This window comes from Vitis vinifera, chromosome 7 (genome assembly GCF_030704535.1).
Source record: "Vitis vinifera cultivar Pinot Noir 40024 chromosome 7, ASM3070453v1".
Taxonomy (NCBI): domain Eukaryota; kingdom Viridiplantae; phylum Streptophyta; class Magnoliopsida; order Vitales; family Vitaceae; genus Vitis; species Vitis vinifera.
In genome coordinates this window covers 5,001-20,225 of record NC_081811.1, presented here as the reverse complement: position 1 = coordinate 20,225, position 15,225 = coordinate 5,001, and the positions used below count along the sequence as shown (strand labels likewise).

General features: G+C 35.1%; 2 protein-coding genes across 2 annotated transcripts; both read right to left on the bottom strand.

Annotated features, from left to right (window-relative positions):
* Nucleotides 1-10,706: 10,706 nt before the first annotated feature.
* LOC132254078 (secreted RxLR effector protein 161-like) lies at nt 10,707-11,680 on the bottom strand. Its single transcript, XM_059738287.1, has 2 exons — nt 11,248-11,680; nt 10,707-10,750 (listed from the first exon to the last, which is right to left on the bottom strand). Exons 1-2 carry the CDS (start codon nt 11,678-11,680, stop codon nt 10,707-10,709), a joined length of 477 nt encoding a protein of 158 aa, XP_059594270.1.
* Nucleotides 11,681-13,857: 2,177 nt separating this feature from the next.
* LOC109122867 (uncharacterized) lies at nt 13,858-15,060 on the bottom strand. Its single transcript, XM_019220926.2, has 2 exons — nt 14,241-15,060; nt 13,858-14,133 (listed from the first exon to the last, which is right to left on the bottom strand). Exons 1-2 carry the CDS (start codon nt 14,995-14,997, stop codon nt 14,105-14,107), a joined length of 786 nt encoding a protein of 261 aa, XP_019076471.1. The 5' UTR covers nt 14,998-15,060; the 3' UTR covers nt 13,858-14,104.
* Between the last annotated feature and the right edge of the window lie 165 nt (nt 15,061-15,225).

Here is a 15,225-nt window from a genome sequence, read left to right as displayed (position 1 = left end):
GTAGTATTGTCTTGCTCAGTTATGGTAGCAAACTAGTTTTTTCCACACCAAAATTCATTATGATATTTTCAGGAATATGATCACATTTATAATATATTTATTCCCCATCAAAATTATTAAACCCTATAAATCGATAAAACCAAAATTATTGTTTGAATATATAAAAAATGACGGTTAAAATCCTTTAATATATTATGTTATTGTTTTACTCGGTTTCGATAACAAATTTAATTTTTTTTCACACAAAATTTTGTTATGATGTGTTTATGGAATATGACCACATAAGTACAAAGTTTCACCGCCATCCATACTTGGGAAGCTTATCAGTTGTTGGAACCAAGGATGAAAATATCGGTAATCACGGATATATCGGTAACTTGATTTTACGGATATATCAGATATATCGGAGAAATATCGACGGATATTTTGGAAAAAAAATTTTGATAGGCAAAAAATTGATCAAAACTCATAAAAATGTAAAAAAAAATCTCATAACAATGTAATTAGAAGTATAATAGATAATTTAAATTTATTTTGTTGAATAATTTGATATATATATTATATGATTTGCGATATTATATGTAATTATATTATGTAGGTCAATAAAAAATATGAATTTTGTAATTACGCATTCATTATCAAGCTTCATAAAAAATTTGATTTTATTAAATACAAATAATTTATATATATTAACTTGATTTCATTAAATACCAATAATTTGTATATAATATCGCATAGTTGGGTTCACTTTGGATCGTTGGATCACATCCAAATTCACTTTGGACCATCACCATGGAGTCATGATTTGTTTCCATTTTTTTTTTTTTTTTTTTATCTCTACTAAATTTTTAAAAAAATCAAAAGGCCACCCATCCGAAAAGCCCTTTGCTGAATACCTGCTTCTCTCACTCGGGCATCAAAAAGCCCTTGGCTGAAGCTGCCCTCCGGACGAGAGAATCGGCCCCAATTTCCTCTTTCACTCTCAATCCTCGCAGGTTCTAATCTAATCATTTATTACTTTTTTTTTTTTTTTGCAACCCCTGTTTGATTCCCAAGAAAATCCATCCCCCATTCAATTTCCGGGAAAATCCATCCCCCATTCGATTTCCGAGAAAATTCATCCTCGTTTGATTTCCGAGAAAATCCATGCAAAACCCTCAAGGAAAACAAAAAAAAATTGCTTTTTTTTTTCTCCTTGTGTTTTCTGATCTATTCTAGGGTCGCTTTGCTTTTGTGCCATTGGATTTAAAATTCACGAACCCTAAATCCACGATTTTTGAGCCAGGCTGAAAAACAACTTTGCCTGCAAGTCATGATCAGATTACCAAGGAACATCTTATGTTTTTTAAAAAATAAAATAAAAATTGGACAGATTTTGTATCCTGTGCGCAAGCTGGACTGGTAGGAAATATCGGGAAATTTCTCGAAAAATCGGCCATACAAATCGAAATTTCACCAATTTTTTGCTTGCAGCCATGTTTCGGTGATTTTTTCGCCGATTTTAACAGAAATTTGGCGAAATTTCTCCCGTCGACATGTCGCCCCCCTATTTCGTATCGCCGGCCATCGAAACCCGAAATTTCGGTGAAATTTCCGTGAAAAAAATGGAAACTTTCATCCTTGGTTGGAACCAATATTACTATTTGGTTACATAAATAGTGATCATTAAAATTCTTTAATATATTATAGTATAATCTTGCTTAGTTGCGGTGGCAAACTAGTTTTATTTTTGCACTAAAATTCTTGAATATATTGTAGTATAGTCTTGCTCAGGTGTAGTAACAAATTTTTTTTTTTTTGCACCAAAATTTGTTATGATATTTTCCGGGAATATAGACACATTTGTATTAAATTTCTTCACCATCAAGATTATTAAACTCTATAATTTGATAAAACCAAAATTATTGTTGAGTACATCAGTGAAAATCCTTTAATATATTATGCTATTGTGATCCTTAGTTCTGGTAGCAAACTTATTTTTTCGCACGAAATTTTGCCAAGATGTGTTTAAGGAATATGACCACATCGATTTAGAATTTCTCCGATATCTAGATTTAGGAACCCTACATTCGTTGGAATCAAAATTATTGTTTGGTTATACCAAAATTGATCATTAAAATTCTTTAAATGGCTGTAGTATAGTCTTGCTCAGTTGTGGTAGCAGTCTAGTTTTTTTCACACCAAAATTTGTTATGATAATTTTCAGGACTATGGCCACATCCGTATTAAATTTCTTCCCTATCAAGATCATTAAACCATATAATTCTATAGAACCAAAATTATTGCGTGAGTATATCAAAAGTGACGATCAAAATCCTTCAATATATTACGTTATTGTCTTGCTCAGTTCTGGTAGCAAACTTATTTTTTTGGCACAAAATTTTGCTATGATGTGTTTATAGAATATGACCACATTAGTATAAAATTTGTCAGCCATCCAGATTTGGGAAGCCTATCATTCATAGGAATCAAAATTATTGGTGGGTTATATCAAAATTGATCATTAAATTAAAAATCTTTAATATACTCTAGTACAATCTTACTCAATTGTGGTAGCAAACTAGTTTTTTTTTTTCACTCCAAATCCAACAGTTTGATTATTTTTTTTTTTTTCAGCATCAAAACATCGCCGTTTTGGAATATATAAAACCTCCTTCGAAGCCCTCCCTCTCCAAACCGCAACCGTTGGCGCCCACCCCCAATGTGCCGCAACAGGCTCTCACTGTCAGCTGTCAGCCATTTCACCATGCAAAATCTCCCTCTTAACACCCCCTGCGGGCCCCAACGCCCCGCCGCCCCACCCCCCCCCCCCCCCCCCCCCCCCGGTAGAGCCCGGGCCTACTGTTGTTTAAATTCTTTATCAAATTGTAAAATTGACGACTCCTTTAATTTCAACTATACTATAATTAAGTTTTATTGAATTAGTTTACAAAAAAAATTAGTTTACACAAAAAAAAAAAATCTTGAATTAGATTTTAATAATAATGGTAATTTAAACTATATTATAATTAAGTTTTATTTATACCAATTCATATATCAAGAACTTAATTTTCATTTAATTAGATAAAGTATGATATTAGAAAAAGAAAAAGTAAACCTAAACAGAGAGAAAAAAATGGATGAGTAATAAGAGATAAATTAAAAATTGAGAGAAATAAATTAGGAAGTAAATAAAGAAGGATGGAAACATTTAAAATGAGTATTCGAGGAAGGAAGGGGACTCAAGGTGGGAGATTGGGAGCTGATAAAGAAAAAACTAAAATATGTCTTATGAGATATGATTTAATGGTAAAATTATTACAATTTTAAATAAAAATTTTATTTTAAAATATTTTTTATTTAAAAATAAATATTAAAATTTTAAATTTTAAATTAAAATTATGATTTTAATTTAAATTTTTAATTTGAAACTAATTTTCTGATTTTCAAATAAAATTTTAATTTTTAAATAATATATAAATTATTATTTTAATTTTTATAATTATTTTAAATTTTAATAATTTATAAAATATATATTTATGACGTCACAAATTCAACCGCCGATCCGACCAATGAATCGTGAATCAGTAACTTTTCCGATTCAATGACCTATCCAATTCTAAAAATATTGAAAATATAATATATTGGAAATCAACCATTGATTACCAATTGAGCAAAAAATCACAAAAAAATCGACAAAATAACGGTGATTCTCTAGCAACTTTTTAAAAAATGCAAATTTTTATTAAAAAAATATTTATAATTTTTTTGTTTTTTTTATAAATTATTCATATCTAATTTATCATTTGTTTTAAATTTATATCACACATTTATTTTATATCATCCTTTTAATTTTAACTACTTTTCATATTTATCTCATTAATCCTATTTTTTTTTTAAAAAATTATTACTTCAATTTTAATTTTTTTATATTCATTCTTTTAATTTTATTTAATTTTAATAGAAGATGAAGTTTACATGGAAATTCCCTCAGGATTTGAGACCACAAGCAATGCTAACAAAGTTTGCAAACTAAGAAAATCACTATATGGCCTCAAATAGTATCCCAAAGCTTGGTTTGATAGATTCACAAGGGCAATTAAAGAGGCACAAGTACTCATGGGGATATAAAAAGATTAATTTACAATATGTTTTTTTTTTGTTTAATTTAATAGGTAAATGAAATGCCTTATTGAAAGGAACACTTTATTGAAGGATAGAGGTTAAAAAAACAAAAGAGAAACAAACTATTGTAGCGGTTGTGATCAAACGAACACACTTACAACTTCAAATAAGATTTAATCAAAAGCACCAATTATACAAACCTTTTGTGAAAACAAAATGACAACTCAATTTTCATAAAGATACAAAGGATATTACACATATTCTAACAAATAGATAATCTAAACCCTAAAACACCTAACCATAAACCTTAAGGATTAAACTCTAAACTTTAAACCCTAAAACCTATAAATCGTAACCCTAATTTTCCCTAGAACAAAATTGGAAACATAATTATAAAGAAATAATTCAAATTAGACAGTCTAATGGAAACAAAATTTTAGAATCTAATATGAATAAAAAGAAATGAAAATGAGATTCTATGTTTTATTTATTTATTTATTATCAGTTATTGAAGAACTAACTAGATCGTAAAGAAGAATAGGAACGAAATCAAAATATTGAAATTAATTAGTGGAATGCTGTGCAGGATCTTCAACCAAAGTTATTCCCTAAACAACATTTTAAACTTTGCTCATAAACAAATAGCATAATGAAAGAAAACATCTAAGGAAGTTCAAATTTCAGAAACTAATAGCAAGAAAACTAAAAGGATGTTAAATAAAACATTTCAAGAAGATCAAACTTTAGAAACTAATATCAAGGGAACCAAATTCAAGATTCGGATGCATCACACCCATTTGGCCTCAAATGCAGAGACATTGAAAGAAAAAGAAAAGGGAAATGCCAAATTTTCTTAAAGAAATTGTACAAAAAAAAAAAAAACAAAGTCTATAGAAAATTACATTTTCAGAAACTAATGAGAAAATCTAATTCAATTTTCTTACACTCTTCAGCAATTCCTCCTCAACCACAAATCAAATCAAACACCTTGGAAAAACAAATCAATGGGAGACGAAATCAAAGCCCCTAAAATCCCTAGTTTTATTTAATTTTTCTTCGTGCTTTTCCTCCAATTCATCGAACAAACACAAGCCAGATAAATATATATATATATATATATATATATATATGAAAACGTACTCCAAAAAAAAATCACAATGAAAGATGAAGTTAAAACCCAAAAAATCCAACCCACCAATTCCCAAGTTTATTTATACCCTATCTCCAGATGTCAAACCAATTCATGAGCAAAATTCCAACCCCAATCTGAAAACCAAATCAACGGAAGTAATCAAAACCCCAAATCCAGTCCATTCAGGGTGGATTTCAGGTTTTTTTTTCAACTATTCCTCAAATCTCCCTACCCTCATGCAATATACCACCAGAACAGAACCCAGATCCAAAGAAACGAAAAATTCAAACACGAGCCCAAGAAGACCTCCCAAAAAAAATCCAATTCAGAAAGAAGGCAACGTAATCGACGGAGGAGAAATCGTGAGCGTAGAAAAGGGATAGATTACCAAAAACGAAAACGGCATAATCTCCCTCGCTGCGTACAGTCAAGGTCGACTTCAGAGGGCGCCCTCTCGCTCTTTTTCTCTCCCCCTCCCGTCTCTCTGGAAATTTTAGTATTATTTTTCGCATTTTATTTCCAACTTACCCATGCCTTCTAGAGGTCTCCACATAAATTAATCTGGGCGAAGCGTTGGGTGGTTAGTTAAAGGTTTTTGAAAGATTGTAGATGAAACAATCAAGAACAATTAAAGATAACATTTATCATATTTTTATAAAAAAATTGGCCTAAATTCTTTTAATATATTTATATTCATTTAATTTAAAAATTTTAAAATACTTTTATTAAAACATATTTTAAATAAAAAAAATTAAATTAATTTATAAAAAATATTTTATTTAAGATTTAATTTTAAAATTTTGATTAAAAATATGTGGTAACAATTTTTTTTATTAATATTAATTTACTTAAACAATTAAAATTATTAATAATTTAAATGTAATAATTAATTAAAAATAAAAATGCAATGCAAATAAAATTCATAATTTTTTTTTTAAGTGGAAAAATAGTTTTAAGTGTGTAATAAATAAATGAGGTTGGTTGGACGGATTAAAAAAGTGTGATGATGCATTGATTGAAAATCTTAAGGTTGAACGTGGATGGTTGAGATTAGAAGGTGGTGGCTTGAAAATGTTAAACAAGTGGGCCAATGGAATGGCGCCACATGATGAGGAGGATGGAGCATGACGGAGGTGCAGCACATGGAGTGTTGGATGGAAGGGACACGGAGGAAAAATGGTGGTTTTGATAGATGTATTATAATCCAAGTATTTGGGAATGGTTGTCGAGATTAGAGGGTGTATCTCCCCTAAAATCGACACGTTCTTTCAATTTGTATGATTGGATTAACTTTTTAACGAATGGTTTCAATTTTGATCGCGACATTACAAGATAAGAGGGGAAAAGGTCAAAAAGGGGGTTTCTCAAGGGCTTTTCGAGGGCTTTGGGTGGAGTTTTTGGACAATTTTTTTTAAAACTGCGAGGATCGCCACGGTGTGGTCGGATGAGCTTTTCGATGGATGGATGGGGAGACAGAGGAGGAAAGGCGTTTTGGGCCATAACTTTGACCTCGGGGGTCGAAAAAGATCAGTGTCTACGCCGATCATCCTAAAACGGGGGGATCTTTCAAGTGGGAGAAAACGGGGAAGATTGGTGATGGATCTTATAGAGTTCCCAAGAAATTCCGGGTAGGTGGAAAGTGTTGGGGTGAACCTGATTGATTTGGACGACCGATATCGGACGATCGGGGGATCAGATAGTGTGAATGAAAACGGGAAGGACGGAAGCTATGGGGATGCCAAGTCGCTTGAAGGAGTTTTAGATCGATCGGACGGTGGGATCCCCAGGAACCTTGGGGGTTTAAGTCAAATTTCATTGGTTTTTAAGGGATAACTTTTTAATGGCTAGGAATTGTGTCTCGCGCCAAATTGTGGGAAGATTGTGGAATAACATATCCAAAATGCTACATCCCATTAGCACCCTAACTGCGTTTGAATGGAGGAAGGCTAAGAGAATCTTTGTAAAGTGAAGAAACTGCTTAAAGAGTGATGGAAGAGGAAAGCGAAGCCCGACATTGAATTGCTCCTTACTAAAAACGGTGGCATTGAATGACTCATTTTTAGTTGACATAGGGCCACCATCTATCAAGCGAATAGCAACCCCATGCGAAACACGGAAGCACTCCCTAAACTCCCGTTCAGAAAGGAGTTCGATAGGCTTCTTTGAAGAAGTCCAAACATCACCTACTTTTGGTTAGCCATCTTTATTTCCCTTACCAGTCATGCTGGTGGAAGCCACACCCCATTGCATTAACATGCTGAAGCAACAGGCTGAGTAAGACCTACACAACACAACGAGTGAACATTAGAAAGCAATCACCCGACCCTTCTGCTCATAAGCAGTACCTTAGCTGTGCAACGACCAGCCTACACAGGCCTAAGGACCATAGCTAGGCAGAGCGCTTAGCCCAACCTACAGGGCAGACCCCATTCAAGGTACCTCATATCTATGCCCTGCAAAGACCTAGAATAAAAAAGCCTAAACACTAGTCCTAAAAAGCTAACCTAAAGAGGAAAAAATCGTAGTTCTAGCAAACACCACTGGTGGTAACTCTTCTTCACAAAAAGACATAAAAGTTCTGTATCCTACTCTCAACGAAACCTAAGCCCAAAAAAGCCACAAACAATCCCAAAATAGCAATTAAACACAACATTGAAAGTAAAGAAACCAATACGAGGGATTAATGGATTACCTAAGACCAAGGAATCACCACTGCCAAAAACGAAAGTTCACCCCAAAGCAAAATTGTAACAGTCGACGAGACCACCAAGGAGATGGACAATCATCGGAGTTGTAGTGAGGTAGAGTGCAAGTGTTGCTGGAGAAGGTAAATGATGGAGACGACAAGAAGACAATGATTGGAATTGTAGGATGCAGAAGGGATAATGGCAGAAGAAGAGAAAACTTCAGGGGCAAGAAATGTCCAAATGAATCCCAAAAGGTCTAGGATCCCCTATTTATAGGGGACCAAAACCCTAGGGATCCCAAAAGACAGGCCGTTAGGAAACGCACCCTGAAGCGACACATCGCCTGACAAAACGCCTCGGTGGAAGTAACCCCCCGTTTAACAATTGACATGTGTCTAACTCACATTGGGGAACTTCAAGGGACATTTTCAGCCCATCCACCTCTGCCCAGACACAAGTGCATGTGCTGAAGGGGGCATTGTGGGGGCCTTCTCCCACATGTCTTCCCACGTGTACCTCAATGCGTCTGTCCACATGGCATTGTCCTAGCTAGACCATGTGTCACTTTTTTCATCATTGTTCAAATAACCTTCAAGGCATCCAAAAACATCCTATCCGAACCATTTGTGTCACTAAGCGGACCACACTTCCCTGATAGCCCCAAATCCTCTTAAGTGTGTGAGATTTGGTTGTTTGACACTAGAATGACTAATGAGACCCTTCCCATCCTTAAGTCTATATCAACAGACTGTCACGTCCAGACTCATACCTTCAACAAGTTGAAGGGATGACAAGCTGCATCATGACGCGTCGTATGACACGACCCCTAACCGCCTTGTAGTGGTGATGATTGCCCTGTCACTACTACGTAGTCATCATTATAAGGGCCAGCTCAACACTACTGTGTCCTTCCCCTTTGAGCACTATAAAAACCCTACTGAAACAGGACAAAGGGGGGTGGGGCTCACCTACTCTCTCTCTAAGGGTTCAGGGTCTATTTGGACTCTTGGTCATTTTATTTTTCTAACACCCAAAAGAATGCAAACATGTGGAAATATCACGTGTTTCAAGCACACTAGTGTTTGTACTGAATTGATCCTGGCAGAAAATGTTGTGCCAGTATGAATTCAGTTATGCTGAATTGCATCTTCTGACTAATGATGGCCAGGATGATTCATAGTGACTCATTAAGGGTACATATTCTCTGAAACTACTGTTTTTTTTGTTTCTCAACGTTTTCCATTTTTGCGGTTATTACCAACATTGCATACCATATCACTATGTACTCTATAACAAAAAAACTCCAATATTCCCTTTCATCTTCTAATTATTCTTATTATTTAAAATAATAATAAAAGAATCCTGAAAATAGATTGAAGGATTATAGCGATTTTATTATAGATGACAATGCAGTTTTTGAGGAATTGAAGTTGACAGGAAATATATTTCTTTCATTCTCTGCAATGTACCTGTTAGTCCTCTATCAAGGGAATCATTTAAATAGGATCTCGTAGTCGACTAGAGAATTGGAAATCAACCTGCAGTGTAGCCTGTAAAACAATTTTTCCTTCGAAACACACGTACGGGTCTAAATTTTTTCAGAGATGATCAACAGATTGGGGTTTGTATATGACATGTTTATATTTGTTCCTCTTCCAGTTACAAGTTGTTCCTAAAGCCAAGCACAACAGATGTCCTCAGCACAACTACAGCAGAAGCTTTGGTAATGGGTAAAATTGTGGTTTGTGCTAATCACCCCTCAAATGACTTCTTCAAGCAGTTCACAAATTGCCGGACTTACCAAGACAACAATGGGTTTGTGAAAGAGACACTGAAAACTCTAAGTGAAGAACCTGCCCAGCTAACTTATGCACAGATGCATGAGTTGTCATGGGATGCTGCTACAGAAAGGTTTCTGCAGGCTGCTGGGTTGGACCAGGCAGTTGAAAGTAAACCAACAAAAACTCCTCTAAAGAAATTCATGTCCATGAGAATGAACTTGCGGAAGAATATGGATGATGCATCAGCATATGTGCATTATGTGGCTTCCGGAATTGAAGCCTGTGTTAAAATTCAACCAAGATGAATACCCTAATTTCATATATACTGGAATAGTCTTGTTAAAATCAACCAAGATGAATACCCTAATTTCATATATACTAGAATATTTAACAAGGTGAATACCCTAATTTCATATATACTGGAATCTCCTGATTAAAAACAATGAGTAGAAAAATAAAAGCGGAAGCATACCTGAATCCATTGAAGGAGAAACCTTATAGGAAGAAAACCCTTTGAGATGGTCTTCCAATTCTAGCCACTAGATTCTGTGTCAATTTCTCTCTGAGAGGATTTTCAGAAATTGGAATGCGTAGTCGTAGAATGGGGACCATAACCCTATTTATAAACCGCTAGGGCAGTTTTAATTTTATCACAATTATATTTCTGCCCCTCATAGAAATAATAATTGTCTAATGGTATCTACACAATAATCTTATGACAATTATACCCTTAAGCCAATTAATCAATTATTAATTAGATCACTATATTTAGGCTTAATTAAATGATAGCACACACATTTTAATTATTTACATGTGTGGCCCAAATTATAGATTAATTACAAAAATTAATCTAACAATCTCCCACTGGGCCACATGCATATGTAATCAAATAAATGTGCTTAACCTTATGAGCTCAAAATTTGCTATCATGTCCTTAGGGTATATCCGAACAATCTCGTCCATTAACTATACTGACATAGGATCAAGGTGGCCTTTGTTACATCAATCGTTACTAGACCAATCAATGGTCACATATATCTGCACAGCTAAATGACATAGATCAATCATGAGTGCATAGCATGGAAATTACATGCAATGTGATCTATTCATGCCTATTTCCAACTGGTCCAACTTAACTTTATTGAGATCAAATCTTTAGCATAATTTAACAGAGTGCAATAAAATGAATACTTTATTTCTGCAGAACACAATCCAAATGTATAGATAAAGTCTAAACATAACATAGAGCAATATACAATGAATAATACAAACTCCCACTAAATTTGGATATCCTCAAATGAGACAACACCCATATGAGCAGTGTGCTCATGAAAGACCTTGGGTGGTAATCTCTTTGTAAGCGGATCCGCTATCATGGAGTTTGTTCCAATATGCTCTATGGATATCTGTCCACTCTGTACTTTTTCTTTTACAACTAGGAACTTGATATCAATGTATTTTGATTTTGTAGAACTCCTGTTGTTATTGGAATATATAACTACTGATTTATTGTCACAAAATATCTTCAGTGGTCTTTCAATACCATCCAGAACACGCAGCCCAGTGACAAAATTTCGTAGCCATATTCCTTGATTGGATGCCTCATAACATGCTACAAACTCTGCTTCCATGGTGGATGAAGTTACGAGTGTCTGTTTGGCAGACCTCCATGAAATTGCTCCACCAGCCAACAGATAAATATAGCCTGATGTGGATCTTCTGCTGTCTTGGCATCCAGCAAAGTCGGAGTCGGAATACCCAATCAACTCTAACTGATCCAATCTTCTATATGTAAGCATGTACTCTTTTGTTCTCTGTAAATATCTCATAACCCTCTTGGCTGCTCTCCAATGATCCATTCCAGGGTTACTTAGATATCTGCCTAACATGCCAACAATGTACGCAATATCCGGACGTGTACATACCTGAGCATACATTAGACTCCCCACAGCCGAAGCGTAAGGAATCTTCTGCATTTCTTGACTTTCTAAACTAGTTTTAGGGCATTGATTAAGACTGAATTTGTCTCCTTTAGCGACAGGGGTATCACCTGGTTTGCTATTTTGCATGCCATACCTTTGGAGGACTTTATCAATATAGGTCCTTTGTGACAATCCTAAAATACCCCTAGAACGATCTCGGTGTATTTGGATTCCTAAGACAAAGGAGGCATCACCAATATCTTTCATCTCAAAATGTTTTGATAAAAATCTCTTGGTGTCGTGCAATATGCTAATATCATTTGTGGCTAGTAATATGTCATCGACATATAAAACCAGGAAAATATACTTACTCCCACTGAATTTGTGATACACACATTCATCCATAAGATTTGCCTCAAAACCATATGAGACAATAATTTGATGAAACTTGAAGTACCACTGACAAGAAGCTTGCTTGAGCCCATAAATGGATTTAGTTAATTTACAAACCATATTCTTTGAGTCTTTGGACACAAAATTTTCTGGTTGTACCATATAAATTGTTTCATCAATGTCACCATTGAGAAACGCTGTTTTAACATCCATTTGATGTAACTCAAGATCATAATGTGCAACTAGTGCCATGATTATCCTGAAAGAGTCCTTCGTAGAAACTGGAGAGAAGGTCTCTTTGAAGTCAATTCCTTCTTTTTGAGTAAAGCCTTTAGCTACAAGACGTGCTTTATATCTTTCTACATTACCATTTGAATCCCTCTTGGTTTTAAATATCCATTTACAACCAATGGGCTTCATACCAACTGGTAATGGGACAAGTTCCCAAACTTTATTGTCTTGCATAGATTTGTACTCTTCATTCATGGCTTCAATCCATTTCTGAGAGTTGGAACTTTTCATGGCTTGCTGGAAGTTGATTGGATCATCTTCCATCATTCCACTTTCTACCTCACGTTCCTGGAGATATACGATATAATCGTCCGAAATTGCATTTCTCCTCTCTCTAGTGGATCTCCTTAATGGCATATTTTCTTGAGGTTGTTGAGTTTGTTCTTCAGGAGCAATGTCCTCATTTGCAATTAAGGGTTAAACAATATTGTCTATTGGTTGAGGATCCAAATTTACTTCTTGATCAATGATAGGTAGTGAAACCTGTACATTATCAAAAACAATAGTAGATCCCTCTTCCTCCTCAAAGACAATATTCCTAGCCTGGTTTCTCCCCCCAAACTCAACATCCTCAAAAAATGTTGCAGTTCCCGTCTCAAAAATTGACCTAATAGCAGGATCATAAAATTTAAAACCCCTTGATCGCTCTGCATAGCCAATAAAGTAGCTGCTAACTGTTTTAGAGTCCAATTTCTTTTCATGAGGCTTATAAGGTCTCGCTTCAGCTGGACATCCCCAAATATGAAAATGCTTTAAACTGGGCTTTCGACCCGTCCAAAGCTCATAAGGCGTTTTAGCAGCCGCTTTAGTTGGCACCTGATTTAGGATATAAGCTGCCGTTTTGAGTGCTTCACCCTAGAGTTTTTCGGGTAAAGTAGAATGACTAATCATACTCCTTACCATGTCCTTAAGGGTTCGGTTTCGTCTTTCTGCTACACCATTCATGCTAGGTGATCCTGGCATGGTGTATTGAGGGACGATCCCACATTCCTCTAGGTATTTAGCAAATGGTCCTGGATGTTGTTCACCTGATCCGTCATATCTACCATAGTATTCACCACCACGGTCAGATCTGATGCTCTTTATTCTTTTGTTGAGTTGTAACTCAACTTCTGCTTTAAATGTTTTGAACACGTCCAATGATTGTGATTTCTCATGTATAAGAAATAGGTAGCCATATCTTGAGTAGTCGTCTATGAATGTTATAAAGTACTGTTGACCATTCCAAGATGCCGTAGGGTATGGTCCAAAGATATCTGTATGAATTAATTCTAAGACGTCTGTAGCTCTATTGGCACCTAATTTCTTTGTTTTGGTCTGTTTTCCTTTAATACACTCAACACAAATATCAAAATCTGAAAAGTCAAGTGAATCCAAAATCCCATCGGACACAAGTCGCTCAACTCTAGATTTAGGGATATGACCTAGGCGTTTGTGCCACAATGAGGCCGAATTATCTTTATTCAATTTACGTTTTGTACCTCGTGATTCCACATGCAAGGTTCATTATAGGACGGAACAGTTTCCAACAAATATAGATTATCATAAACATTAAGTAAACCGGTTCCTACAGCATTTGAATTAATAGATAATGTAAATTTATTGTTTCCAAATGAACAACAATAACCTGATTTGTCCAAAACAGAAACTGAAATTAAATTCCGTCTGAAAGACGGTACAATAAAAGTATCTATTAAATCCAAAAAATAACCAGATTTCAATAATAATCTAAAGTGCCCTATTGCCTCTACTTCTACCGACTGACTGTCTCCGACATAGATGCATCTTTCAGCATCACTTGGTTTTCGGTAACTCAGGCAACCCTGCATAGAAACATAAATGTGAGTAGTAGCACCAGAATCTAACCACCATGTGTTTCTAGATATTGAAGCTAAATTAACTTCAGAACAGACCAAAGTAAGAAACATACCTTTCTTAACACGCCAAGCAGCATACTTGGTACATTCCTTCTTAGTATGTCCAGGCTTATTACAGAAGAAACATGTTACCTCAACTTTCTGTTTCTTTTGTTCTGGACCATTAGAAGCAGCAACCTTATTATCCTTATTCTTTCGTTTGCCCTTATCCTTCGAAGTGCTAGCCAGATGAGCACTTTCGGTCTTGTCTTGCTTCAATCTCTCTTCCTCTTGCACACAGAATGAAATGAGCTCATTAAGAGTCCATTTATCCTTTTGACAGTTATAACTGACCTTGAATTGATTAAATTGTGCAGGAAGAGAGATGAGAACCAAATGCACGAGTAAATTATCAGATAACTCGAGTTTCAAAGCCTTAAGTTTTGAAGCAAGATGAGACATCTCCATGATGTACTCCCGAACATTACCCTTGCCTTTATACTTCATTGAAATCAAGCTTGCTAAAAGCGTGCTCGTTTCAGCCTTATCGTTTTTGGCAAAACGTTTCTGAATTTCCGCAAGGAAGTCACTGGCATTAGTAACCTCATCGGTTACCGCACCCCTGAAAGCTTCTGGAATGCCGCGCTTCATGATCATAAGACTTAGCCTATTTGAACGTTCCCACTTACCCCAATAAACCTCATCCTCTTGAGTACTTTGCTCATTGAGTTCATCGGGTTTGGGCATTCTCAAGGCCAAGTCTATATCCATGCAGCCTAAGAGAATCATCATATTCTCTTTCCAGTCCTTAAAATTAGTCTCATTTAACATAGGGACATTATTGATGTTGGCAGATATAGAAGTAGTTGATATAAAAGCTGAATCCAAAACAAAATAAAATGAATCAAATAAACCATCATGCTCACATAAAATAAGCAATTAAACACATAATCTTTAAATTTAAAAGCAAATTATGACATTTCAAGATACCTAGCACAACATTAATATCAAGTCTTTGGACAGTAATATTAACTGTAAGTGGTACTCTTGTTGTAGTGA